The sequence below is a fragment of the Myotis lucifugus genome, unplaced genomic scaffold (genome assembly GCF_000147115.1).
Source record: "Myotis lucifugus unplaced genomic scaffold, Myoluc2.0 scaffold_63, whole genome shotgun sequence".
In the NCBI taxonomy this organism is placed as follows: Eukaryota; Metazoa; Chordata; class Mammalia; order Chiroptera; family Vespertilionidae; genus Myotis; species Myotis lucifugus.
Window position 1 is genome coordinate 3,044,687 of NW_005871111.1, and position 25,433 is coordinate 3,070,119.

Below are 25,433 nucleotides of genomic sequence, written 5' to 3' on the forward strand. Positions count from 1 at the left end.
TTGGGGGCGTGCCTGGTATGAAGAAAGGCTCATCCCATTTCCCCTAATGCTAACATCTGGCCTCCTATTGTGCAATGCACTTCTCATTTTCAGAGCATTCCCTTCTTTGCTCACTGACCTGAGCAGCTTGCCCAGCATTTGTAGCGATGGACTTCCACTGTCGCTGTCAAACTCCTTTGGGCTGCGACTTGCAGTGGCCGCGCGTCCCTTTCCTTGGTCTACGTGCTTCCTGGGCGATCCTTCTGCTGCCACAGTGGTTGCGATCACTCTCGGCCCCCTTTGACAATCCCTTATAAGCTCCTTCCCCTGGGGAATGGGGGCGACCCTGGCGGTGCAGGGCAGGCTGTATTTGCTTTTCCCTGTCACATGACAGCGAGTTTGGGGGGTCCAAGAGGCTGGCGATGTGGCCACTGAATGACCTTTAGGAGAAACATGAGTTCCCATCACAAAGCAACCCTGCTGCGTCTCCACATCATCGAGAGGCAAGGTAGCCGTGCAAGGCGGTGCGGCCGCTGTGATGAACGGCTGAAATGCCACTTGCCCTTTCAGCCACACTTTTCTTCTCCGTAGAACGCAGCCTTGGCGCGCTCCTTGCAAGTGCCCTTGTGCTCACGCAGCCTTGCCGCGTCATGTTTTTAATTTGCTGAGCATGGAGGGCATCAAGGATGAAAGAAGTGTACGCTGGAGAAAAGCATGACGCTGATGGATGCTGGAGGAGCACTGGTTTCTCTCCAGCCCAGGCCAGTGGGGAAAATGGAAAGGATGAAAGGCACTTGTGACTTTACGTTTAAAAGAAAACCTTCGTTGCCACCCGGCATCTTCACAGCGCAAAGCCCCTGTAGGCAGTGCCAACATTTCCATAACCAGGCCATTTGGCAGGAAGCTGTGGGCCATGGTTACAAGCACTAGTTTGGGGCAAATCTAGCTATGTAACTTTGGACAAGTTCTTTACTCTTCCCAACCCTCAGTTTTCTCATTTGTAAAATGGGAATAATTATATCTTCACCTTCTTTATAGGACTGTTGTCAGGATTAAATGACTTACTGTCAGTTTTTTTAATTAAACTTTTAAAAATCTATTTTTATTGATTTCAGAAAACAATGGAGAGGTAGAGAGAGATAGAAAATCAATTATGAGAACAGAATCATCCATCAGCTTCCTCCTGCACACCCCACACTGGGGATCGAGCCCACAACCTGGGCATGTGTGCTGACTGGGAATTGAACCATGACCTCCTGGTTCAGAGGTCGGTCAACACTCATCCACTGACCCAAGCCGGCCAGGCTTAATGTCAGTTTTATATTTAAGTGAAACTTAGTGCCTGGTACACAAGAAAGGCACCTTATAAAGTCCCTTATTTATAAATTAGGCTGATTGAGTTAAAAGAGGGTCTGGAAAAGCAGAGAACATCATTACAAATCTAACAACACGGTGTAATGGCTTGAGCTTAAATTTTAAGTTTACATCCTGTGTCCACCACTTACTGGCTTTGAATTTGAGCCACTTACTTAGCTTCTCTGAATTTGAGTGTCTCGCTCTGTAAAATACAGAGGATAACGCTGCCTAAGGGGCAGCTTTGAAGAGAGCACTTAGCACAGTACCCAGTAGGGAGAGTGGCAGGCACTTAATACCTGTTTGTTTTTCTAGTGCTGTGGGTCTCAACCACATTCAAATCACCCCAGAGCTTTTATAAAAGCATGAATGCCCGAGCTGTGTCCCCCCGAGAAGAGGGATTTAATAGGTCCGAGGTGGGGCTTGGCCTTGGTATTTTCAAAGCCGCCTGAGGAGAGGCGTGTAGGCAGCCAGGGCTGAGCGCTGCTCCCCAGCAGATGCCATGTTGTTGTTTGTGTTTGTGCGTTTCGTGTGAGTTTTTTAGATCTGCCCCCAAGAGACTGGCCAGAATGTCAGGAATTCTGGGCACAGTCAAAAATTCAATCCACCTGCAGCTCGAAGCCTTTCATTGACAAGAAATGTTCGGCAAGGGAGTTGCATTCCATTTTATTCTGGAAAAAAAAAGTATTCAAAGAGTCTTTTTAGAGTCTTGAACTGGAAAGGTGGTAAGAAGTTTAGCCTAAGCCTCTCACATAAAATATGGGAACTCCCAGTCGGTTGGGGATTTATAATGGAGGGTAATTCCAGGGTTTTGTCCTCCCAAGAGATATAAATTGAGGCCTCGAGAATGTAGTGTGGGGGAGGAAGAGGTGTTCTCATAATGACACCTTACGAGTCCCGGGCTCCGCTAATGCCTGGGGATAGAAAGGCATCATCTGTAATAGCAGGGGACGGAGGGAGGTGTCTCAGGACTTCGGCTTCCAAGATGCAAGTCTAGGTCATCCAGAACCTTCTTTCTCCCTATGGGTTTATGGTATTAGTTACCCAATAAAAGTGGGGTTAATTTTACAACCCAAGTTAAATGTGAGCCAAAAAGACTTCAACATTGCTCTAGGATTTATGAAAGTAAACATGTAGAGTGCTTGCAGGATTTTGCAACATTAAAATTTCAATGTCTTTATGTCGAGGATATGATATATTCATCTGTAATCGTATTTAAAGGTTATGTTTTAAAAGTTTTGCAAGAGACTATTTTCAAGTCTAAACTAAAGATACTTCCCCCATCTCCACCTTCAAAAGGACTGTTTTAATGACTAGGGAGCAGAAAGCAGCTGAGAACTATTGTCTTAAGAATCAGCCCTATCAAGTTTTTTTTTATTCACCTGGTTTTCTATTATACTGGGCTCTCTAGATTCCCACATTCAACCCTCACCCCATAGTCCTGACCATAGTCCTTGTTACAAAGTAGGAGCTTAGTAAATAATTGTGCTTAAAAATAAATGTCCTCTTTGGTCATTGTAATAATCCTATATAATAAAACCCTAATAGGCAAATCGACCGAACAGGAGAATGACTGGTCACTATGATGCACACTGACCACCAGGGGGCAGGCGCTCAACACAAGAGCTGCCCCCTGGTGGTCAGTGTGCTCCCACAGGGGGAGCACTGCTCAGCCAGAAGCCGGGCTCATAGCTGGCGAGCTCAGAGCAGTGGCTGGAGCCTCTCCCACCTCTGCAGCAGGTGGGCATTCCCCGAGGGGTCCTGGACTGCGGGAGGGTGCAGGCCGGGCTGAGCCCCCCCCCCCCCCCCCAGTGCACAAATGTCATGCACTTGGCCGCTAGTTTAAAAAAAATCACGTTACCTCTGTTCCGGAGGCTCCTCATGAGTTTTGGCCAATAGGGGAGAGAGGGCAACTGTTACCATCCATATATGTGGCTCAGAGGCTTAGAGAGCTTGCCTAAGGATGTGAGAATATTAAACCCAGGAAGGGAATTTTGTTTCTCCTGACTTTGGCTTTAATGTACTTTAACTTAAAAGAAACCAAAGAGGAAAGATGCTATTTTGTTCAGACGATGTATTGACTGTAGCCGGGTTAACAGAGAGGAGGAACACCCTGGGTGAAAGTCCGCCCGTCAGTGTGGAAGGTGGCCTTTGGCTGTGGTCAGCCTCTGAGGAACAGCTGGGCACTCTGTACTCTGGTGTCTTGCTTATCATAGGCCCTTATGGTTTCTTCCCAGCTGCACCTAGCCTCTCACCCCGTGGGGCCACCTAATTGACCTATCAGTTAGCGTGGATCTTGGGCAGAATTCGCCCACGCCTTTGTATCAAATGAAGCAGAAATAATCTGTTTAAAAACAAAACAAAGCAAAACAAAAACTGTAGAACATGTGCCCAGATTTTCAATTCATTTCCTCTTTACTCTTATAACTACTTCATCTTCCAGCCCACCACCAGCTGCGAAAATAAAAGTGTTTTCTCCCATATTTAAGGATGATTTTGTGCTTCAGGATGGTTTTCTGGGGGTGAAGGAAACTTGACCAATGTGACCAACAGATGTTTTAAGTGATGGATGGAACTGAGGAAAAGTTTGATTCCTTAGCCCAGTCTTTAGGATACTATGCTCAACTGCGCCCCCTAGTGGCTGTTTAGGGCATCGTGCAATCAGATCCAACTGTGTCTACGTGTACCGTATATACTGCATCAGTTAATGTCTATGCTCTGTTTTTAGAGATGAATATGAAGAAGATGGATTCTGTCAACCATACAGAGGGATTGCATGCGCAAGATTTATTGGCAACCGCACCGTCTATATGGAGTCTTTGCACATGCAAGGGGAAATAGAAAATCAGATCACAGGTAGGTAACACCACTGACATTCTGTTTATATCTTGAATAACTGTTTTTCTCACCAATAGTTTTCTTAAGGTCCTCTGTTGGCCAAGGGTTAGGCAGGCGTGGGGGTTAGGAGCAGGACCATAAAGAACATGAGATATGATCATTAAAATATTACTAAAATTGACATTAAAATAATTTATTGAAGGCTGCTCTTAGAGGAAAGGGGAGCTTTGAAAAGCCTCACGTTCACTTAAACACTCAGTAAATATTGCTGAATGTCTTTGAGGTACCTGGGCACTGGGGTATATGATGGTGTGGGGAATAAGGCCGGTTGTTTCTGCCCTCACAGAGCTTACTGTTTGGAAGCCACACCATGTGGACAGAAAGGGAATGAGTTTAGAGTCTAGGATTCTGGACTCTAATCCCTGAATCACATTTCTGTGACTTTAGGGAAATCTCTTACTCTCTGTGAAACTCTTTCTTCATCTGTGACATGAATGATGAGGCAAGATGGTCATGGATCTCTTCCTGCTCCAGCTCTCTAGAGTTTGCCCTTCATTTTTCAGAATTGAAAGCATCTTAACGGAGATCTAATAGTGCAGCACTTTTTAGCACACAGGAGTTAGGTAGTGTAGGTTATCTTCTGTGAGTTTGCACACCTAGTTCTGGTGCTTAGAGCCACTTTGTACCTATTGTGCAGTTATTATACCTCTGTGCCACGGACTCTTGCAAGCCATTCAAATTGCCTTTATGAGATTCTACTAAGGCAGCGGAACGACCCTTTCACAGGGGTTGCCTAAGACCATCCTGCATATCAGATATTTACATTACGATTCATAACAGTAGCAACATTACAGTTATGAAGTAGCAACAGAAATAATTTTATGGTTGGGTCACAACATGAGGAACTGTATTTAAAGGGCCAGAAGGTTGAGAACCACTGTACTAAGGTTTCCAGCCTTAGTAAATAAAAATACAGGCCATCCAGTTACATTTGCATTTTAGATAAACAACTGATCATTTTTTAAAAGAAGGATGTCCCAAGTGTTTATCTGAAATTCAAATGTAACTGGGTGCCTTGTACTTGATCTGGCAACCCTGGGACTTAAGAGAGGTAAGAACAAACCCAAGGTAGGCACAGCGAACATCAAAAAGTCCAGAAACTGTGTCCTGTGAGGAATTTGAAGGAACAAAGAGGTGGCTGCAGGAGCTACTTAACCTAGAGAAGCACCAGTAGGAAGATGTAGTTGCCATTTGCTGAAGCCCTCAGGCTTTCAGGGGGAAGGATTCTGGGAAGTAGGGGTGATGGGGAGGAGCTGCTGAAGGCACATTTCGACCTGGTAGGAGAAACGTCGAACATACTTTTTACTAAGTACTCACGAAAATAAATGGGAGTTCTGTTATAAATATTTGGTCACCCGTTTATAAAAATCCTCTCCAACATTTTCAATGGGCATCAGCTTACTGGAAAGTATTACAGTAAAAAAAATAATAATAAAAAAATCCAGTGAACTTTGTTTAACCCTGCATTTCCCAAACTTCTTTGGCTATGGAACCCTAGTTTCTCCAACGCTATTAATGTTCTACGTAATCATTATTCGGAGGAACTTTCTTTGGGAAACAATGTACCAGCAACCTCTTAGGCTGCCTTGTGAGTAAGCCCTTTGTCAATGGAGGAATGCAGAGGGAGGCTGGCGCTCGCTTTGTGCTTGGAAACCGTGCTGGATCTGAGGTTAGGCTAAGTGACCATTAACATTCCTTAATCCTCACTGGAATAACTGAGTTGTGCTCTTGGAGAACTTCTAAGCGAGCTGCCTCCTTTTCGGAAGATGGCGTAGCAAGTATTCAAGCCACAAAGAAATTACACAAGTTCCCCGAAGTCACCCACCAGCTGAGAGGCGAAACACAGACCGAGTCCTGCGCTCAGGCCCAGCCGCCCCGTCCCACGCGTCCTGGCCTGCAGCTGTCAAACGCTTCAGAAACCTCACCGAACCAATAAAAAGTACCGGATGAAACACAACGTTCTGTTGCTTTGTAGTAAAATGAAAAATATATTGTCCTTTAACCTAATTAATTCTTTTTTATTAGGAAACGGTACATATGTAACTTAATCCTGTGTGTGTGTGTTTTTTAACTTTATAGTCAAAATGATTTTTTTCAAGACAGTGAAAGTAAGCTGCTTAGACATCTGACATGAATCTCCTCCTCCCGGCCTTGCCTGTCTGAGCCCGGCAGATCCCTTCCAGTGTGTGTTTATATCTGATACTTGTTGGCTAGATCACCACAGATCAACCCCAGCCCTGGGAGTTAATAACTGTGTTTGTTTTCCAGCTGCCTTCACCATGATTGGCACCTCCAGTCACTTATCTGATAAGTGTTCCCAGTTCGCCATTCCTTCCCTGTGCCACTACGCCTTCCCGTACTGCGACGAGACCTCTTCCATCCCAAAGCCCCGTGACTTGTGTCGCGATGAATGTGAAATCCTGGAAAACGTCCTGTGTCAGACAGAGTACATTTTTGCAAGATCGAATCCCATGATTCTGATGAGGCTGAAGCTGCCCAACTGTGAAGATCTCCCGCAGCCAGAGAGCCCTGAGGCTGCCAACTGCATCCGGATTGGAATTCCCATGGCGGATCCTATCAATAAAAGTAGGTGGGCTCTGGCCGGTGTGGCTAAGCAGTTAGAGTGTTGGCCCTGGGGAACCAAAGGGCCTCAGGTTTGATTCCCGGTCAAGGGCACGCACCTGGGTTGTAGGTTCAATCCCCGGCACTGTTGGGGGTGCGTGCAGGAGGCAACCAGTTGACGTAGACACATCAATGTTTCTCTCTCTTTCTCCTCTGCCTCTCTCCCCCTCCCTTCCTTCTTTCCACTCTCTCTAAAAAAGCAATGGGAAAAAATATCCTTGGCTCCTTCCTCTCTTTAAGATCAATTTTAAAAAAAAGTAGGTGGTAGCCCCTGGCCCTCTGTGCTGCCTTGGGGGCCAGCCACCCCATGGCACAGTAAAAACTAGAATTTGATCCACAATAATGGTTTCTACTAATAGATTACCTTCCAATGGGCTAAATATACACCATGTGCGGTCTACCTTCAAGAAGCTTCATGAAGATAATAATTTTAAAATATGGTTGCTAGTTCCTCAATGACTTAAAAATAGAATTACCATATGACCCAGCAGTGCCACTCCTGGGTATATACCCAAAAGAATTAAAAACAGGTGTTCAAACAAAAACTTATATGCAAGTGTTCGTAACAGCTCTGCTCACAATAACTAAAAGGTGGAAACAACCCAAATGTTCATCAGTGGATAAGTGGATAAACAAATTGTGGTATATCCACATAATGAAATATTGCTCATCCATAAAAACCAGTAAGTATCATTCACCCATAAAGAGGAATAAATATTATTCATCCATAAAGCAGAATAAAATGAATTATTATTCTACCATAAAAAGGAATAAAATCTTATTACAACATGACTAAACCTTGGAAACATTATGATAGTGAAAGAAGCCAGACTCCACTGTGTGATTCCATTTATGTGAAATATCCAGAATAGACAAGTCCATAGAGACAAGAAAACAGATTAGTGGTTGCCAGGGGCTGGGGAAGGGGGTCCAGGGTGGTGGGAAATGACTGCTCAATGTGTATAAGGTTTCCTTTGGGGATGATTTATGGTTCCAGAACAAGATAATGTGGAGGTTGCACACTATTTTGAATGTTCTAAATGCATTAATGGTAAATTTTATGATATGTGTCGTGTACCACAATTTTAAAGATATGTATATGGGGCTCCATCCTCTCTCTATCCTCTTACCACCCTCAAGCTAAAGACTGCTCCTCTCTGCATTTCCCATTCATCTAGAACAGCGGTTCTCAACCTGTGGGTCGTGACCCCTTTGGGGGGTCGAACGACCCTTTCACAAGGGTCACCTAAGACCATCGGAAAACACATATGTAATTACATATTGTTTTTGTGATTAATCACTATACTTTAATTATGTTCAATGTGTAACAATGAAAATACATCCTCCATATCAGATGTTTACATTACAATTCATAACAGTAGCAAAATTACAGTTATGAAGTAGCCACGAAAATAATTTTATGGTTGGGGGTCACCACAACATGAGGAACTGTATTAAAGGGTCGCGGCATTAGGAAGGTTGAGAACCACTGATCTAGAATGACACTCATTGATAAATTCTTTTATTCCCTTTGGGTAGTTAATACTACTTTATTAGTTAAATAACTTAATGCATCTAAAATGCTTAGAACTATTCTTAGCACATAATAGTAACAATATCATCGGTATTACTATTACAACTCAATAGATTTTTTAAAGAGGGATTTTAAGTAACAGCCCCCATGGTCACGTGGGAGGAGTACTTATTCAGACCTGCTCCTCAAGGGTGTCCAGTCCCTCAGCACGGAGATGGCTTAGCTCCTGTTAGACACTCACCATGCGCTGCCACTAATAAGCATTCTCTGTGGATTAGCTTCTTGATCGCATGGTTCCTACCAAAGGCCCTCAAGCAGGCGCGGAAAGAGCAGCTGAGCTTGAACCTTCCCTGAACCATTCACTGGGAAATTACTCCTATGCCCCAGTTCTGATTTTTTCCCATGTTCAATATTAAAAATACTTGTGGAGTACTGGTTTTATTCCCGAAGCATAAGCTTTAAATCCTCCCAGGAATGTAGCTGCAAGGTGGGCCGTGTCCCAGCCCAGCATGCCGGAAGGCCGCCCACAGGGCCCCTGACCAGCAGGGGAGCCTTGGCCCTGAGGTTAATGCAGGAACTGCTGGCTGGGAGCCCCGCACCTCCTCTGTTTCTTCCTCACAGTGTGGGCGTTTCTTTGTGTTTTCCAGATCACAAGTGCTATAACAGCACGGGCGTGGACTACCGGGGCACCGTCAGTGTCACCAAGTCAGGGCGCCAGTGCCAGCCGTGGAACTCGCAGTACCCCCACACCCACACCTTCACCGCCCTCCGCTTCCCAGAGCTGAACGGAGGGCATTCCTACTGCCGCAACCCGGGGAACCAGAAGGAAGCTCCCTGGTGCTTCACCTTGGATGAAAACTTTAAGTCCGACCTGTGCGACATCCCAGCATGTGGTAAATAGCGCGCGTCGCCTTTATTGCGGTCCAATCAGCTTTAGCAGAGCCCCGTCTCATCCCCTTTCCTTAGGAGCGTCCTGTGAGCGGCAAGGGAGATTCGTGGCGTTTGTGTGATCTCAACCTATGTTTCTAGGATAGATACACCTGTTGTTTCTCCATAAAATGCCTCTTAGGTACCAAACAGGGAGTGACCTTTTACTCCTGCAGCCATTGTGTTAGTGGGTGTAACAGGCACCGTCTCTTCCGAGGCACAGAGGAAGCAGCTTAGCACAGTCATTCACGTACAAAGACATTTCCCACGTCCAAGTGTACCTTGTAGCACAACAGGTGTATTGGAAGCAGAAGAGAGCTGCTTTCCCTGTGCCCTTGAGGACACCTACAAGGTCGGAGCAATCTATACAGAGCTATTGCTCAGTTATGTAGGGCAATGGGTGGATATACCGCAGAAGTCTAGGAAGAAAATGGGATTCCTGAATCAGTTTGTTCCTTTTCCTAGCAGATGCTTGGAGGGTGGGAGAAAGAGAATGAAGATGTTGTTGGAGCCTGGGGTTTGGTGCTCCTTTGACTGATTCATCTTCCTGACCCTGGTTCTCATGGAGAATGTTGGTGGGGTTTCCCAGGCCTCGGGGGGGGAGGGGAGGTGGGATGTCACTGCCAAGGAGGAACAGCCGTAAAACGGAGATGATGATGACCTACACGGAGGGTTGATTGTGAACATAAATGAGTTGTTAACTGAAAAACCCTACGATGTCCGGAAGATAGCAAATGTTTAATCAATATTATCTACATAAAGGAATCTAGGATAAGTCGTAAACAGTCTGTGTACATAGGGATGCTTGCTCTCAGTTTGCCAAGTACTGTTTGAGAGCCCACTGTGGAGCAGGGGGGTTGAAAGAGGAATAGAATGTGACCCCCATCACAATCACAATGCAATGTGTATGATACAATGGAAGTTAGCACAAACATTACGGAACCAAGAAGAGGAAGCTAAAACGCACTAAAGAGGTCCAGAAGAGAAAGCAATATAAATATGAACTAGAACCCTTAGTGATGAAAATTTGGGACACTATTATCCTACAGTTTTGTTCTTATGTGTTACTTGTTACCGTATTGTCCCCTGCAAAATGGTTTTATGGATGGTTAAACATGCCAAGTTTGAAAAAGAGGTGACCAGACTCCTTTTGTCTTGCTGGGCTTTAAAATACCTTCACATGCAGCGTGAAGAACAAATTATGAAGTTACCTCTTCCAGAGCCACCATTGGAAACTTCAAAGCAAATAACCCTGTATTTTTAAAATGGTTTCCACTTAATAATGTGTGGCTTACCCTGCATGCTACATTCAACATAAATAGGAAGGGAATAACAATAAAATATAGGCTGATAATGTACTTAGTTACCCCATCCCTTCTCCTAAGCCAGGTAAGGTATGGAGATCTGCAAGAGGGACAAGGGTAAAGGCAGCACTTATTGAGCACCCCTATGAGCCAGGCATGGTGCTTGGGGCTTTCATGGGCTTTATTTCTCCTCACCCTCACACTGTGATAGATATTATCAACCCTTGCAGATGAAGAAACTGAGGCTCAGAGAGCCTCAAAATCACCCAGCTAGTAATGGCAGGTCTGTCTGACTCCACGCTCCTCTTCCTGCCACTGGATTGTGCTGCCTCAGGATGCTGATGTTTGTCCTTAAGAAGATAAAATGAATTATTTTAAGGAAGAAACACATTGTTCACTCCACTCGGGGTGAATGCAGTTGTCCTTTAGGTGACATCTGACCCTTAATTTCCAACTAATATCCATCAGAAATATGGAGGGGATTTGCTCATAAACTGGAAGATTTGTTGATAATGTGCTTCAAGCTTTATTACCATTAGTTTAAGTCAAGACTCTAAAGTATACTGAAGAAGTATTGGTTTTCATTTCAACGGCCTTCTTGAAGCAGTCAGACCAAACACATGCTCTGAGGGATGAAAGAAATCCTTGAACAGCCTTTCAGAATGTGGACAGAAAGAGAAAGATCACCTGCATCTACAAAACGCCTACCATGTGCATACAGGATGCTCCTTGCTTTATATATTCATCTCCATTTAAACCTCAGAACCGTACTGGGCAGTGGGGTTATTACCATAATCCACTGGGGTTCCGAAGGGCTAAAGGAGTTGTCTAAATCACATAACTGATGGGGTTGGACTTTGAACCATCATCTGTCCACATAAGCTCTAACCAAACTCAAAGCCAAAGCTCTTTTCCAAGACACTCTACTATCTCCCATTTAAAGATTTTTCAGGAATAGAGAAAAGACAATAGGCTCAACCTCTAGATTCCAGTATATCGATTCCCATAATATGATATGACATAAGAAAAATGGTCCCTTGCTGATAAAGAAATGTATCACAGCATTACTCAGTGTATTATTAAAGTATTAATCAGTGCAGTGATATTGGAGACCTTCAGAATATTTCTTTCTGAGTATCAATCTGTAGAGGACACAGTTAAAATCCAGAGGACTGGTTAATTCTAGTCATCTGAGAGATAAATTTAGATGAAAGATAAATCTGGAGATGACAAGGCAGTTTTCACCACTTACAAAAATAATTTTTTTTTAAAAAAAGAACATTTTTATTTCATTTTGAAAGAAAACAGTTCCTCTTGAATTCTTCAGGCCAAGCCACAGATACATCCTTTAAAGGAACAGGGAGGCCGTGGTCCCAGGATGAGAATTAAAGAGGAGAGCAGGTCAGCGCTGGCTGTTCCAAGGCAAGGCTTGTTGTAATTGTCCCTCAGTCACCAACCTCTGACAAAATAATCATAAGACAGTCCTACTGTATAACACTTCTTTAGAGCATTTGAATTTTTTTTCTTATTTCGTCGTTACAAAAATCATGAAAGATAAAGTAGGGATTTCCTGCCCTTTTTACTATACAGGAAAACCGAAGTCCAGGGAAGTGGTAGGACTTACCTATGATCACAAATTAACTCATGGGAATGAGGCCTCCTATCTCTAGGGCCGTGGTCGGCAAACCGCAGCTGCTCGCGAGCCACATGCAGCTCTTTGTGTGGCTCTTCCACAAAATACCACGTGCAGGCGCGCACGTACAGTGTGATTGAAACTTCGTGGCCCATGCGCAGAAGTTGGTATTTTGTGGAAGAGCCACACTCAAGGGGCCAAAGAGCCACATATGGTTCGCGAGCCGTGGTTTGCCGAGCCACAGTTTGCCGACCACTGCTTAGGCCCACGCACTGCTCTTTCTTCTGTACCAGTGATTCTCAACCAGGGGAAGTTTGCTTTCCAGGGGACATTTGGCAGTGTCTGGAGAGATTTTGGTTGTCACAATGGGGTGGGGTTGCCATCTATGGGACAGAGTCCAAGGATGCTGCTCAACATCCCAGGATGCACAGAACAACCCCAGAATTTTCCAGCCCCAATGTCAACAATGCCAGGGTTGAGGAACCCTGAGGCTGGATAGGAATTATACAATTTACATTGTAGAATATAGTATTTTATATTTATTGCATAAATTATATAATTTAGAGTGTAGAATAACAATAATATTAAACATCAGTTACCACTTACTCAGAGCTTACAATGAGCCAAAGACGATGCTAAGAGTTTTTTATGCATGATCTTATGTATAGTAGTCCTGTAACCCTTTGAGTTGGGTTTTATTTTACCCAAGAAAAGAACACTGAGACTTGGAGAAGTTAAGTGACTTGTTCAAGGCCATAAGGTTAATAAGAAGTGGATCCAGGACTCAAGCCTATGGCCAGTATTGAGAACAACTTTTCATCTTTCCATGAGTTATAAGCATGGGGGGCAGATTTGAAATGAGTCCTTTTCCACTTCCCTCCCGAATGGGATGGAGTCTCATGAGATGTTCCTGTATTCGTTAGTTAAGTCAAAGTTAAGGAGATCTCAAAATCTCCATGGGGTTTCTCATTTTCCCACTGATAACTTTTGCTTTTGTTTCAACTCAGTAAGGCTAAAAGAGGTACTGGCCTAATTAAATGCAGAATGTGAGCATTGTGGTACTTTCTAGAATAAAAGCACTAGAGAATAGTCAGCCACAGAATGTTTTTCCCATGAACTTTCACTCTAAGACGGAACATAAAATTAAGCACAACCAAATATGGCTGCTGTGGGTTCTGGGAATTGGCTTGGCTAGGACTGTGTGCATGTGCCCAGGCAGTGCTTGGAGAAAGTGAAAGAACAGAAGATAGTTTGGGCAAGACCTGACCTCTCAGCCTTCTAGTCTTTTCTTTCCTGCCCCAGGCGTCTAACAATTGAATAGTTAATTATGTATTCAGTCAGTCACTCATTGAAACCAGTATGTGTTGAGCTCCTACTGTGTGTCCGACTTTGTGAACATGCTAGATCAGACTATACGCTCATGTAGCTTACAATCTAGTGGAAGCGGCAGATGAAAGAAATATGAATCACATTAGGCACTGTCGTATGGTTCCCAGCATTTACGTGTGCTGCTGTTATATACTTTGCATTTTAATGATGGCTGCTGGTTGTTGGAAGTTCTTTCTACCAGCATCTGGCCTATGAATTAATTAGTGCTCAATAAAACATGTTGAATTAATTGATCCTCCTACTGACCACAGAATAAAGGAATCATCTCCATTTTACTGATGGAGAAGCTGAGGCAATGTTGCTTCTACTAAAGCGAAGATTCAGTCCAGGTCCACAGGACTCCAGGTCTAGTCCTCTGTCCACCATGCCACAAGTACTGAAATCTCGATTATGTAGAGGAATAAACATTCCTTTATCATCTTCCTCTTTTCTTTGATCATTATGCATTTTCTAGGTCTTTGAGACATTATCCATTGATACTCTGTGCAGCTCTTCAGGTGCAAGAATGGAACCCCCTCCACAAAGACATCTACTCTGAAAGACCCCAGGTGCTCCACGTAGTCTCAGCCACCGCCTCACCCCCACCCCCCAGCAGCTTCACCCCGGGCTCGCATGCTTGCCCTGTTCCCGTTAAGTCCCCCCTCTCCTCCCTTCCCGGCAGCCCAGGTCCCCAGTCCTCAGAGTTGGCCATCTTCCCTGAGATCCTGCCTGCAAACCTTCATTCACTACACTTTCACCTCTAGTCACTGTGGCCACCTTCCAAGCCAAATACCGTGGGTTGGGTGGAAAGTAAGTCGAAAAAGAAACATTTGCCTATGTTCCTTCCAACTGGCACCTAGGCACGCCTCCCAGGTTCACAGTTTCACTGTCGCCCTTATCATTGCTTTTCTACGCAGCTCTGGGGACGAAGCTGTGGAAAATGTCTATTTCCCCAAGAGTTCCTTTTGCAGGAACCTGGCAATTTTATTTTGGCTGTATTCTACCACGTGACTTATGTTCCTTCTCTCTTTCCCACTAATTGAAATTCCTTGTTTTGTTCTCGAACTGTGTGGGGAGACAGAGCCTCTATTGGATTGGTGTTCTGATTTTCAACCTTGGTCCTTTATTTTACTCTAGATCCAGTCCCGAGACCATGTTTCCAGGCCAGCGTGTCTGATTCACCTCTAATTAAAGCTTTCTTCCTCCACCAAACAACCAGAATTTCCAAGCAGCAGTATGGTGTTTACTCCTAAACCAGCTCCACTGAAGTGTGCCCATTGATAAGAAAAGTAGTGAACCATTTGGCACCGTTTGGAGTTTTCATACCTGGCCTGTTGCTCTTGTGTTTCCTTTTAAGTCCTTGCCTTGCAGCCATTTGCCAAAGGGCATGTTGCCCAGTTCTGTGCCTGAATAGCCCTGACTTGTCCCATAACCTTACAAGTACCCGCCCTGGGTTCTGCTTTGTCACAAACCATTTTCTACAGCGCGGTGGTTTACAGTCCGGGGCAAGGCAGATGTTTTCCAGATTGCGAACACTGCAGTTTTTAACTCGCTCTGTCAGCAGCCTTCTCCCATATTTCATAGAAGACCTGTTGTAAGGCAATTTGTCTTTCAGCCATTTCTTCAAACCAAAATTGAACATTACAGTGAACTGGATGGTGGGGAGGGGAAAAGGAGGAAGGCATAGAGCACTGCTTTGTATAGTCTGAAGCTTTCCGGAAGAGTTATTTTTATACTGCAGAGATTTTCAAGATGTACTTTGGTCTCTGGTCTTTATACATTTTCAACAAAGTAAAGAACAATAGTTACCCAAACCTTGTAACTAAGTCATGTTCCCTAAACATGTTTAACCATAAAATAATTTTAACCATAAAATAACCATAAAAGTGTTTTTCACTGTCCCCGATATACATTGAGTCTTGACCCAGTGTGTCAGCCACTCAAGCAGCGAGGTTTTAGAAGCTCTCAGCTCTTTGGGTCAACCACCAGGTCAGTAGGAAGTGCTCCCTGTCATCTTTACCCTTCTTAACCCTTTGGGGACAGAAATCTTTTTTTTCTTTTTTCTTTTTTTTAATATCACGAGACAATCAGTCAAGCAAACTTTTATTGAAGCTTAAAATTGCGGTGCAGAAATGCATTTCAACCAAGCCAAGTCCCACATCAGCATGAAGAAATGATGGCACCAAAATTTTCCCTCCTCTATCATAACATACTAGGATTAATTTACAGTTTTCATTTTTCTAGGTTTTGTTTCACACAAATTTGTGCAGTTTTTCAACATTAGATAGAAATCTGTTAGAATAAAAAATAGACCTCAAGCCAACACATGTTATGAAATCTATTAAGACACCGTTCAAGGACAAAATCCACCTTGACCATTGGGTCCTCAAAACAGCACTGGAACATTAGGGACTGTGTGCTAATTACAGAATCAAACTGATCCATTGATTGAAAGCTTCTTCAATGAATCTTTTAATCAAAAACGTGCTTGAAATAAACGTCAAAAGTTTTCCAACCTTTAAAAAAAAAAGTGTTCGAACCCTTTGGTTTCAAACCAAGTAGATTTTATGTTTAGAAACACTGAAAAGAAAGTGTTTTGTTTATAAATATAGAGGGAACAAAAACATCAATGCATCAAGCCAGAAAGAACTAAAAAAAAAAATTTAGGACAAGAATACAAAATTTAGTCAACTTTGTTGTTTTCTGGGCTGCTTAAATCTCACAGTATTTGCAAATATACTCTAAGAGCTAAAAATGCCAACTCTTGAAAGCCTGTATTTCTAGTCACTTCCCTTTGACCATTTTGGAATTTTGTATGTTGCGTTTTATGGTGACAGAATTCTGATACAACACCACAAGGATTGTTGTTATTGGCTTTGTATCAGTCCAGTTTCTGGCAGGAAGCTAAAGGCACAAATGGAGAATTTTATAAAGAGACTATTTATAATGGTGGCAGAATTAGGGAAAGCCAATAACAAACGTGCAGAACCCAGGCAAGCAGGAGTGGGAGGCATTACCATCCTAAGCCTGGGCAGTCAAGGGGACCATCAGTTGCCTTACTCCATAGTTGAAGCTAAAGAGAGAGGGCTGTCCAATACATGCGGGGACCTAAGATAGAAGGCTGAAGGTAACCCTCTACAACCCAGCAAGGAGGGAGTCCTGGGAATAAACACATCGACTGTACTCTTCTTGCCCTGGGCAGTTCTTTTTATACTGCCAATGCCTCCCATTGGCTGACCCTAACCGGAAGCCCGAGGACAAGTGGGTCCATTAATACTGTTACACCCATCGAGGTCAACCACAGCATAGAGCTGGGCAGACAAGCACTGAAACTGGTCTGGTAGGCTGAGGACACTCAAGAAAAATATTCATCACTAGCTTTAAATCAGTTGCTTCATAAGAGAGTCGAAGTTTTACAGGGGCCTAAATAAGGTGCTGTCAGCTCAGTTTATAAAATCAGAGTATCTTGGGAGAAACCATAGAAAACATCCAGCCTCCGTTTGAACATTGCTAGAGACCTCCACAGACAGCAACATCTCTCCACCTCAGAGTGGTTGTGGGATAGCTCCCACTGCTCAAAACTGGCCTTTGTAAGCTAGAAACCAAAATTTGTATGTGAAATCTCCTGATTAAAAAAAATGTTACTCACTATTTTAAGAACAACAACTATTAAGGAACAAGTCAATGTACTGGATCTAGCTTGTAACCTTTGTTGTCATTTCTTATCCAATTTGAAGACATCTACACATCCTTCATTTGATTTTTTTTAAATCTAAGAGCATGTAGTTCCTCCAGTCTTTTCTTACCCATCCTCCTCCTTCTCTGGATGTTTCTTGCTTCTTCAAAGACCTTCTTAAAAATATAACTCTTAGAGTAGAAGACATGTGTTGGTGTATTTTTACCAGAACAGGTAGAAGAGGACCATGATGTTCTTGATCATGACTTAGTATTGCCAGTGAAGGGTATTTTGTTGCTATAAGTGCCATATATGAGAAATTTTTCGAGCAGTTTCATCATGATGTTGCTGGGTCCAACTGAGCTTTCAAGTCTTCACTAAAACATATTGGGGATTTTGTTGTTGTTGTTGTTGTTTTGCTTTGGTTTGGTTATATCAAAAAGTATTTAGTAGATTTGCTTAATCATGGACTTCTAGACAAGGTCTTTAATCTAACTGAAAGTTACATTTACTTGCAAAATTTCAACTGTTTGTTTTAGGTCATTCTTTTAGCCTGTTGGTCCTCTAAAAGCTTTTTTTTTCTATAGTCAGTTAGATATCTTTCCTAGATTCAGGCCATTTTCAAGTTTGAAACATGTCATCATCAAGTACTTGATGATAATGTTAGACAGGTTTCTTCAAGCATAGCCCACTACGATTTGCTGATTAAAACTATTAGAGTGCAGGCATGTGATGAATTACTAACCCATCTCATATTGTCTAGCCTTCATTTTTTGTCCATAAGGATAAACACTCAATCAAATGTTTTGCTAACATTTAAATGTGGTTGGTCTACCATTCTAAAATAATACTATTACAAGTGAAAAAAGATTTAATTTTATAAAAACTATTGAATTTTGGCCCTTAAAGATTAGCTCACTTTAAAAAGTGGGAAAAGGACTTTTATAGGCATTTCTTCAAAGAAGATAAACAAATGTCAATGAGCATGAGATGTTCAATACCACCAGTCATTAAAGAAATGCAAATCAAAACCACAATGAGATATCACCTCACATCCATTTGAATGGCATATATATATATATATATATATATATATATATATATGAATAGCCAGTGTTAGTGAAGATGTAGAGAAATTAGAACTATTTTATACTGTTGGTGGGAAGGCAACATGTGGTAGCCACTATAGAAAACAATATGGGTATTCCTCAAAAAATTAAAAATAGAACTACCATTCATCCAGCAATATTGCTTCTGGGTATGTATTCAAAAGAACTGAAAGCGGAATCTCAAAGAGATATTTGAGAATGAACCCTGTTATTGTGCATTATTCGCAATAGCTCAGAGGTAGAAACAAGCCAAATGTCATCAGTAAATGAATAAAGAAAATATGGTGTAGCCCTGGCTGGTGTTGCTCAGTAGGTTGGGTGTTGTCCCATGCACCAAAAGGTTGCCAGTTTAATTCCCAGTCAAGACACATGCCCAGATTGCAGCTCAGTCTGGTAGGGAGTGTGCAGGAGGCTGCTGATTGATGTTTTGCTCTCATGTAGATGTTTCTTCCTCTCTCTCTCTCCCTCTCCCTTCCTCTTTCTCTAAAAATCATTTTTTTTAATCTTTAAAAATAAAAGAAAACATCGTATATTATTCAACCTTATAAGAGAAGGAAATACTGTCACATGCAACAACATGGATAAATCTTGAGGACATCATGCTGAGTAAAAAAAAGCCAATCATAAACAAATACCATGTGATTTCATTTATATAAAACTAGAGGCCCAGTGCACGAATTCATGCATGGGTGGGGTCAGGCCAGCCCGCCTGATTGGGGCTGATCGGTGCCGGGGCTGGGCCGGCCGGGGGGAGTGGACGCAGGAGGTTGGCTGGACACCCCGTCCCCGATCGGGGTGGAGGGGGCCGATTGGGGCCACAGTGCATGTCAAAGCAACCAGTCATTCCAGTTCTGGTGTTCGGGTCGCTTGGCTTTTATATATATAAATATCTAAAGTAGTCAAATTTATAAAAACAGAAAGTAGAATAATGGTTGCCAGGGCCTGGGGGAAAGGGGAAATGAGGAGTTGTTCAATGAGTATAGAAATTTCGTTTTCAGGATGAAAAAGTTCTGGAGACCTGTTGTACAACAATGTGAATATACTTAACACCACTGTTTGCTTCAAAATAGTTAAGACGATAAGTTTTGTTATGTGCTTTTCCCATGATTTAACGTTTTTAAATTAAAAATAAAAGATTAGCCCAACTCTTTCCTTTTATAGAGGAGAAAACTGAGGCCCTGGGAATTTTAGAAACTTCTATTGAAGTCGTGTGGACTCCAGTTACTGAGATTTTTCTCCAGTGTTCACAAGTGCATTATTGTCCTCCTAGTTATTGTGATTAAAACATTTTCTGCAGAGAAAAAATTTAATTACTGTATATGGCCTATCAGAGTCCTATTTTAAGAATTCATTTGAGAATGCATAAGGCAATAGACCACCTACTTAATATTTCCATCATTAAATCGAGAGTATGAACGGCTGGGCCCAGCATGCCCACTGAAGGCCCAAATACCATGGTTTTCCATTTGGCTTCCAGGCACCTGCTTAAATATCAATAATGCAGGTCCCTATCTGATAACAACCAACGTATTTTATAGTTTCCAACTAATAAATGGTAGCAATTCCTATTCGTTTTTTATGGTTTTAAATTTTTTTCAAAACAAGATCATAATTTAACTTATTTAATTTCCTTTGAATTCTGCGTTTCTGTAAGATTTCTTCCTATCTTTGCCATGCTGCAAATCTGAGCACTTTGTTGTTTTAACTCAAAAATAATATCCCAGATGAGGTTTCATTTTATAGAAGTACCTCTTGAATGAGAAATCATGTGTACCTTGTTTTAGCCCAGGATAAGAAAGGAGTATTTTCTCTATTTTATTTAATTACTAAGCAAAGTATTGAATATCATTGTAAAAATAAAACAGGAATGTCAGATGTAAACTGTGATACCAAATTGATTTTTAAAAGGAAATTAATCATGTGATCCAGACTAAATTGTTGGTTCCAAAAATCCCAAGGATTAAATTGATGTAACTAATATGTGCATTTTACTTTTAGGCAGTTACTCCAAAGTATTAAAAATCTTCACCATTCTAATTTTCTTTGCAATGCACTGGAGGTGTCCATTACCCTTTAAAGGGCATAGTAAGAATAATGTCCATTGTTCTAATGTGATTCTTTTTCATGTATGGTCTCTGCTGGATACTAGCCCTCACTGAGAGGGAGCTTTGGACTCTTAAGGAGATGATAAAAAACAATTTCATACAGTATGTTAACTTTTATTAGTAATATAATTTATAAAGCATGGAAGTATTGAAGGCAGACAGGCTTGCATTCCAACCCAGACTTGACCTCTTTCTAGCTTTGTCAAATTATCTGTTCTTTCTTGGCCTCAATTTCTCTATGTGTAAAATCAAGATAACATTGGGTTAAAATGACGAATAAAAATGCTAGGACATTTAAAAGAGGTTGGGCAAATGTTCCTGTTCTATTTTTCTATGAGTAACATTAGTTCTTCTGAGGAATGTTTTCCTATACATTTTTCCTGAGCCAGACCCTGACTCCCCTCCTGGCCAAATGCAGAGAGCTGTGTGGGAAAGTGAGCCTGTTATATGGTAGACTTACAAGAGGCCTGAAGCTGCTTTCTGTCACTTCCAACTCAACCACGTATTGTTCTGCTTGATTATTTCACTTGGCAAGAAGACATTGTGCTCGCTTGCATATCCTCCATGAACCTGAAGGAGCCAAGTTTGACTGTGTTCAAAGAATTTAGCTTCTTGAAGTTTGTTCTGCGGCAGACCTACAGGGGGATTTGTCCCAGACCTCGCATTTACAGTCAAAGGCGCTCTGAGAATAATCTGATACGGAATGTACAGAATAGACTCCTTTGTTTGCCAGACAGGTGAGAGCCCTGCTTTCCCTTGTTGTAAAAACTCCGGGCCAGAAAAAAATGACTAGCGTTACGTTAGGACTAAATGAGCTTCATTTCTTTTGTAATCGTTACCCTCATAATGATTTCACTGAGAATCCAAGAATAACAAGAGGGATTTCTCCCTTTGTGGTACTGACAAATATGAAAGTGTTTTATAGTGTTAATAATCATAGCACCCCACAACTGCATGGCAGTTTTCAATTTTCCGAGATTCTTTCGTGAACGTTATCTCTCACGTGAACCAAATAAGACTGAACAAATGAGGAGATGGAGGTCAGAGAGGCTGTTTCTTGCTTAAGGTTATTTAAAATCCCCAGCCCAAAGCTTTCATTCCTGCATCATTTCCTACTCTAAGCATAAGGGGTAAATATTGAGGGATTGACTTGTAACAGGTATAGAATAGACACTTTCACTGTTACTCCATTTATTGTTTATATCAATTCTATGAAATAGGCATTAACATTGCCGTTTTACAGATGGGTTTGCTCAGAGAAGCTAATGCCTTACGGAGGTTACGTAGATAACGACAAAGGCAGTGTGTAGAGTTTCTGACTCTAAAACATACATGTCCTTCATTCTGCTACACTGTTTCTAAAGAGGATAGCTGGATAGCTGGATTGATGATCGAGATCTATCTATCTGTCTGTCTGTCTATCTGGTGGGCCCTGTGGTAGACACTCTTCCATGTGATTTTTTTCTGTCTACCCACCCACCCACATGCAGACACACTTGTTACAAAAGAGACCAGTTCCTAATGGCTAGAATGATTAGAATGGCCTCCCAGAGATGCCTGGGTTATGTTTACCTGCCACAGTGTATACAGTGGGGAGTTCTAAAGTAGCACGTCTGGCAAAGCTTCACTGTCATTCCCCACATTTCAGGCCTCGCTCGTCCTTCCTACTTCCGCGAAGCAGGAGAAACCCTCCCATGAGAAAGCAGGTGCGCAACAGCAGCCATTCTCAAACTATTGGCCGTGTGGTGTGGTGGCTAGAGCAGGAGCTGTGAAACAAGACCACAGGGGAGGAGTCCCAGCTTTGAATTACTAGCTGCATGTCCTTGGCAAGTTACTTAACCACTCTGCCCTTCAGCTTCCTCACCTGTAAGAATGGAGATAAGGATGGCACCTGGCTCCTGGGATTGGTTATGAGGGTAAAATGAATGAGTTAATGAAAAGTGCTTAGAACATTACCTGGCCCCTGTTCATAATAGTAAGATACTCAATAAATATTAAGACTTAGTTTTAAACAGATTTTACCCCTCCCCAAGCCCTCTGAGGGTTAACCCGTAGAGCAGTCCCGTCACCCAGATTTGGGTGCTCCTTCTGAACTTCTTGTCTTGATTCTGTTTATGTGGAGAGAAAATGATGGGATTAGTGCTCTATCTCACTGAAGCACAGGTTCCCAAAGAAGGTGCGTGCAAGTATATTCCCATTTATATGTACGAGGGAAGCTCACTGTTTACAGGGACTTTGGGGGACTCTTCACCACTGTATTCATACTTCCCTTCTAGCATTTCCAACAGCGTATTGTATTTATCTTTTCTCTGTTTTCCTGACTAGCCCATGAGTTCCTTGAGGGCAAAGGACATGTCCAAGTTAATTTTGTATTCCCAGACACTAGAAGAGTGCTTGTCAGTAGTCGCTTTGGTTTATTGACTTACTGAACAAGTGGGAGAATGAGTGGATGGATGATTGATTAATTCTTTTGTTAAGTAAATAGTCATCTCTGAATTTTGTGTCAATCTTTATTGCCACACTTTGGATTTTCTTAAAGCAAGATAGTTGATGAGGTTATTGGTGATCAGGGCATGTATTATGCAACCCCTATAAAAGCTGTCCCATAATTCTTGTTTGCTTTATCAGTCAAATAATTAGTTAATGATAATATATGCCCAAAGTACTTAGTTGTTGTGTTGTTGTTGTTGTTTTTAAAGTACTTAGTTTTAAAGGCCAGGCTCAAACCAATAAAAAGAAATGTATGCTTAAGGTCCTTCTCTCTGTATTACGTTCTTTCCCAAGCAACAGTAGGTACAGTGGGTGTATAAGATTTCAAAAATACACTTCAAAGTGTTACCACTCATAATTATTGAGTTCATATGAAACCATTTAGGAAGAATTCTTGGGTTTCAAAAAAGTATCAAGTTCTACAATGGTGCCTCACGGGAGGGAATGATAGACACTATCCAAAATACATACTTGGTGCATGCGGACAAGAAAAGCCCAGAGGGGTGAGTGATTTATTCAGGGTCACACAGCTCATCAGAGACCGAGCTGGCCCTGCCTTCGGGTCCCCATATTCTCAGGCCATTGGGTTTGTGGACACTGGGCCAGGATTCTTTAGTGATGTTGACTCTGGAAGATGCAGGACTGGCCCTGTGTGTCCAAACAAGCCCAGACAATGGCATGATTTCTGGAACATTAGGTCGCGGTGTTTGATCTGGGCTGGCGGCCAATGGAAGAAGAGCCCTGTGGTCCACATTAATGCTCATGGATGTATACAGTCCATTCACCTGGCGTTTAACTTTTAAGGTGTGAGAGAAAAGCAGGTCTGATGCTAGGGAGAGGCAGCCTCAGAGGGGGACCCACACACATGCAAAGCCTTTATAATTTCCCTCTGCAATTTTTAAACGTTTGAACTTTAAACTTTTAAACTTCAATAAATTATGTTGAAGGTTTGATGGAAACAAATTGTAATAAGCAACGGTTCTTTTTTTTTCTCACAGTGGACTTGTGTGTATAAAAGAATAGGAGGTCCTTTTAAACTAGGCAATGTAATAGTATACATGGTATTGGAACTTGTATAACTTTTGTTCTTCTTTGAAATTTTTATTTCTGCACCCAGATTCGAAGGATTCCAAGGAGAAGAATAAGATGGAAATCCTGTACATTCTGGTGCCGAGTGTGGCGATTCCCCTGGCCATCGCCTTGCTCTTCTTCTTCATTTGTGTCTGCCGCAACAACCAGAAGTCCTCGTCGCCGCCCGTGCAGAGGCAACCCAAGCACGTCCGAGGTCAGAACGTGGAGATGTCGATGCTGAACGCGTATAAGCCCAAGGTAAAGTGAGCAGAGCGCGGCAGCATTTATGATGTCAGTTTCGGGTTAAAGCAAACTTATAACCCTCCCCAGTTTAGAAGTCAAATGACGCAGACTCAGGTTCACAAGTGCTGGGGTTCGTTTGCAGGCAGCCATGCATCTCTGACTGCGTCCGAGGCAGCTTGCACATTCTTTCCTCAGTGTGTCCACTTCAGTGCTGGGCCACACCGCTGCCTCCCCACACAGTTTGGCTGAGAAGGAATCCTTAGGAGGCCATCTCTCCCAGCCCCTCAGGACTCAGCTGTTTTAAAAATCTCCAAGAAGGAAATTCCATACTCTTCCAATCAAACTGAAAGAGAGATGAAGAAAGGTAGAGAGGTGGAGAGAGTGGGGAGGGCTGGGGGCGGGGGGCGGGGAGAGAAAGAGAGAGAGCCAACATTATTCACTGTCAATCCTTTTTATTGCACAACAATGTACACGTACCTATCACCACTACACTGTACACTTAAAAATATCAAAATTTGCCCTGGCTGGTTTTGCTCAGTGGATAGAGTGTTGACCCATGGACTGAAGGGTCATGGGTTCGATTCCAGTCAAGGGCATGTACCTCACTTGCAAGCTCTATACCCGGCCCCAGGTCATCGATGGGAGGCAACCAATTGTTGTTCTCTCTCTGTGTCTTTCCCCCTCCTTTCCACTCCCTCTAAAAATCAATGGAAAAATATCCTCAGGTGAGGATTAACAAAAAAAAAATTTTTTTTTTAATAGCAAATTTTATGTGTCACAACAAGAAAAGATATCCTTTTTACGCCTCACCTAAGTCCCTTTCTCTTTGGTTTATGTGTATTTTAAGAGAAACGTTATCTTTCCTAAAATCTTTCAATGTTGTTTAATGGCAGCTCGCCTTAGCCTCTGTCTGTGCTAAAGCAGCCCACTTCTTTTTAGCTGTTCCTCCACATCTTTCAACACTTGGGTTGCTTGAGGTCCTGGCACGGAACCCAGGGTCACTGGCCCTTGCCTTCAAGGAGCACATGCTCCATGTCTTGGAGCTGAAATACAGCAGAGGCTTTCTCTCCGGAAAGCCAGCCCCTCAATCCCAGGCCTCGGCAAAGAGATTTCATTTACAT

General features: G+C 42.6%; 1 protein-coding gene across 1 annotated transcript in view; it reads left to right on the plus strand.

The window, feature by feature from the left end:
- The window catches only part of ROR1 (receptor tyrosine kinase like orphan receptor 1), a 164,215-nt gene that overhangs the window by 118,966 nt on the left and 19,816 nt on the right, over positions 1-25,433 (plus strand). The window contains exons 5-8 of the mRNA XM_023754699.1: positions 4,061-4,188; positions 6,499-6,816; positions 9,034-9,279; positions 24,116-24,327. Of these exons, the coding sequence (XP_023610467.1) occupies positions 4,061-4,188; positions 6,499-6,816; positions 9,034-9,279; positions 24,116-24,327 (904 nt within the window). The remainder of the gene's footprint in view (positions 1-4,060; positions 4,189-6,498; positions 6,817-9,033; positions 9,280-24,115; positions 24,328-25,433) is intronic.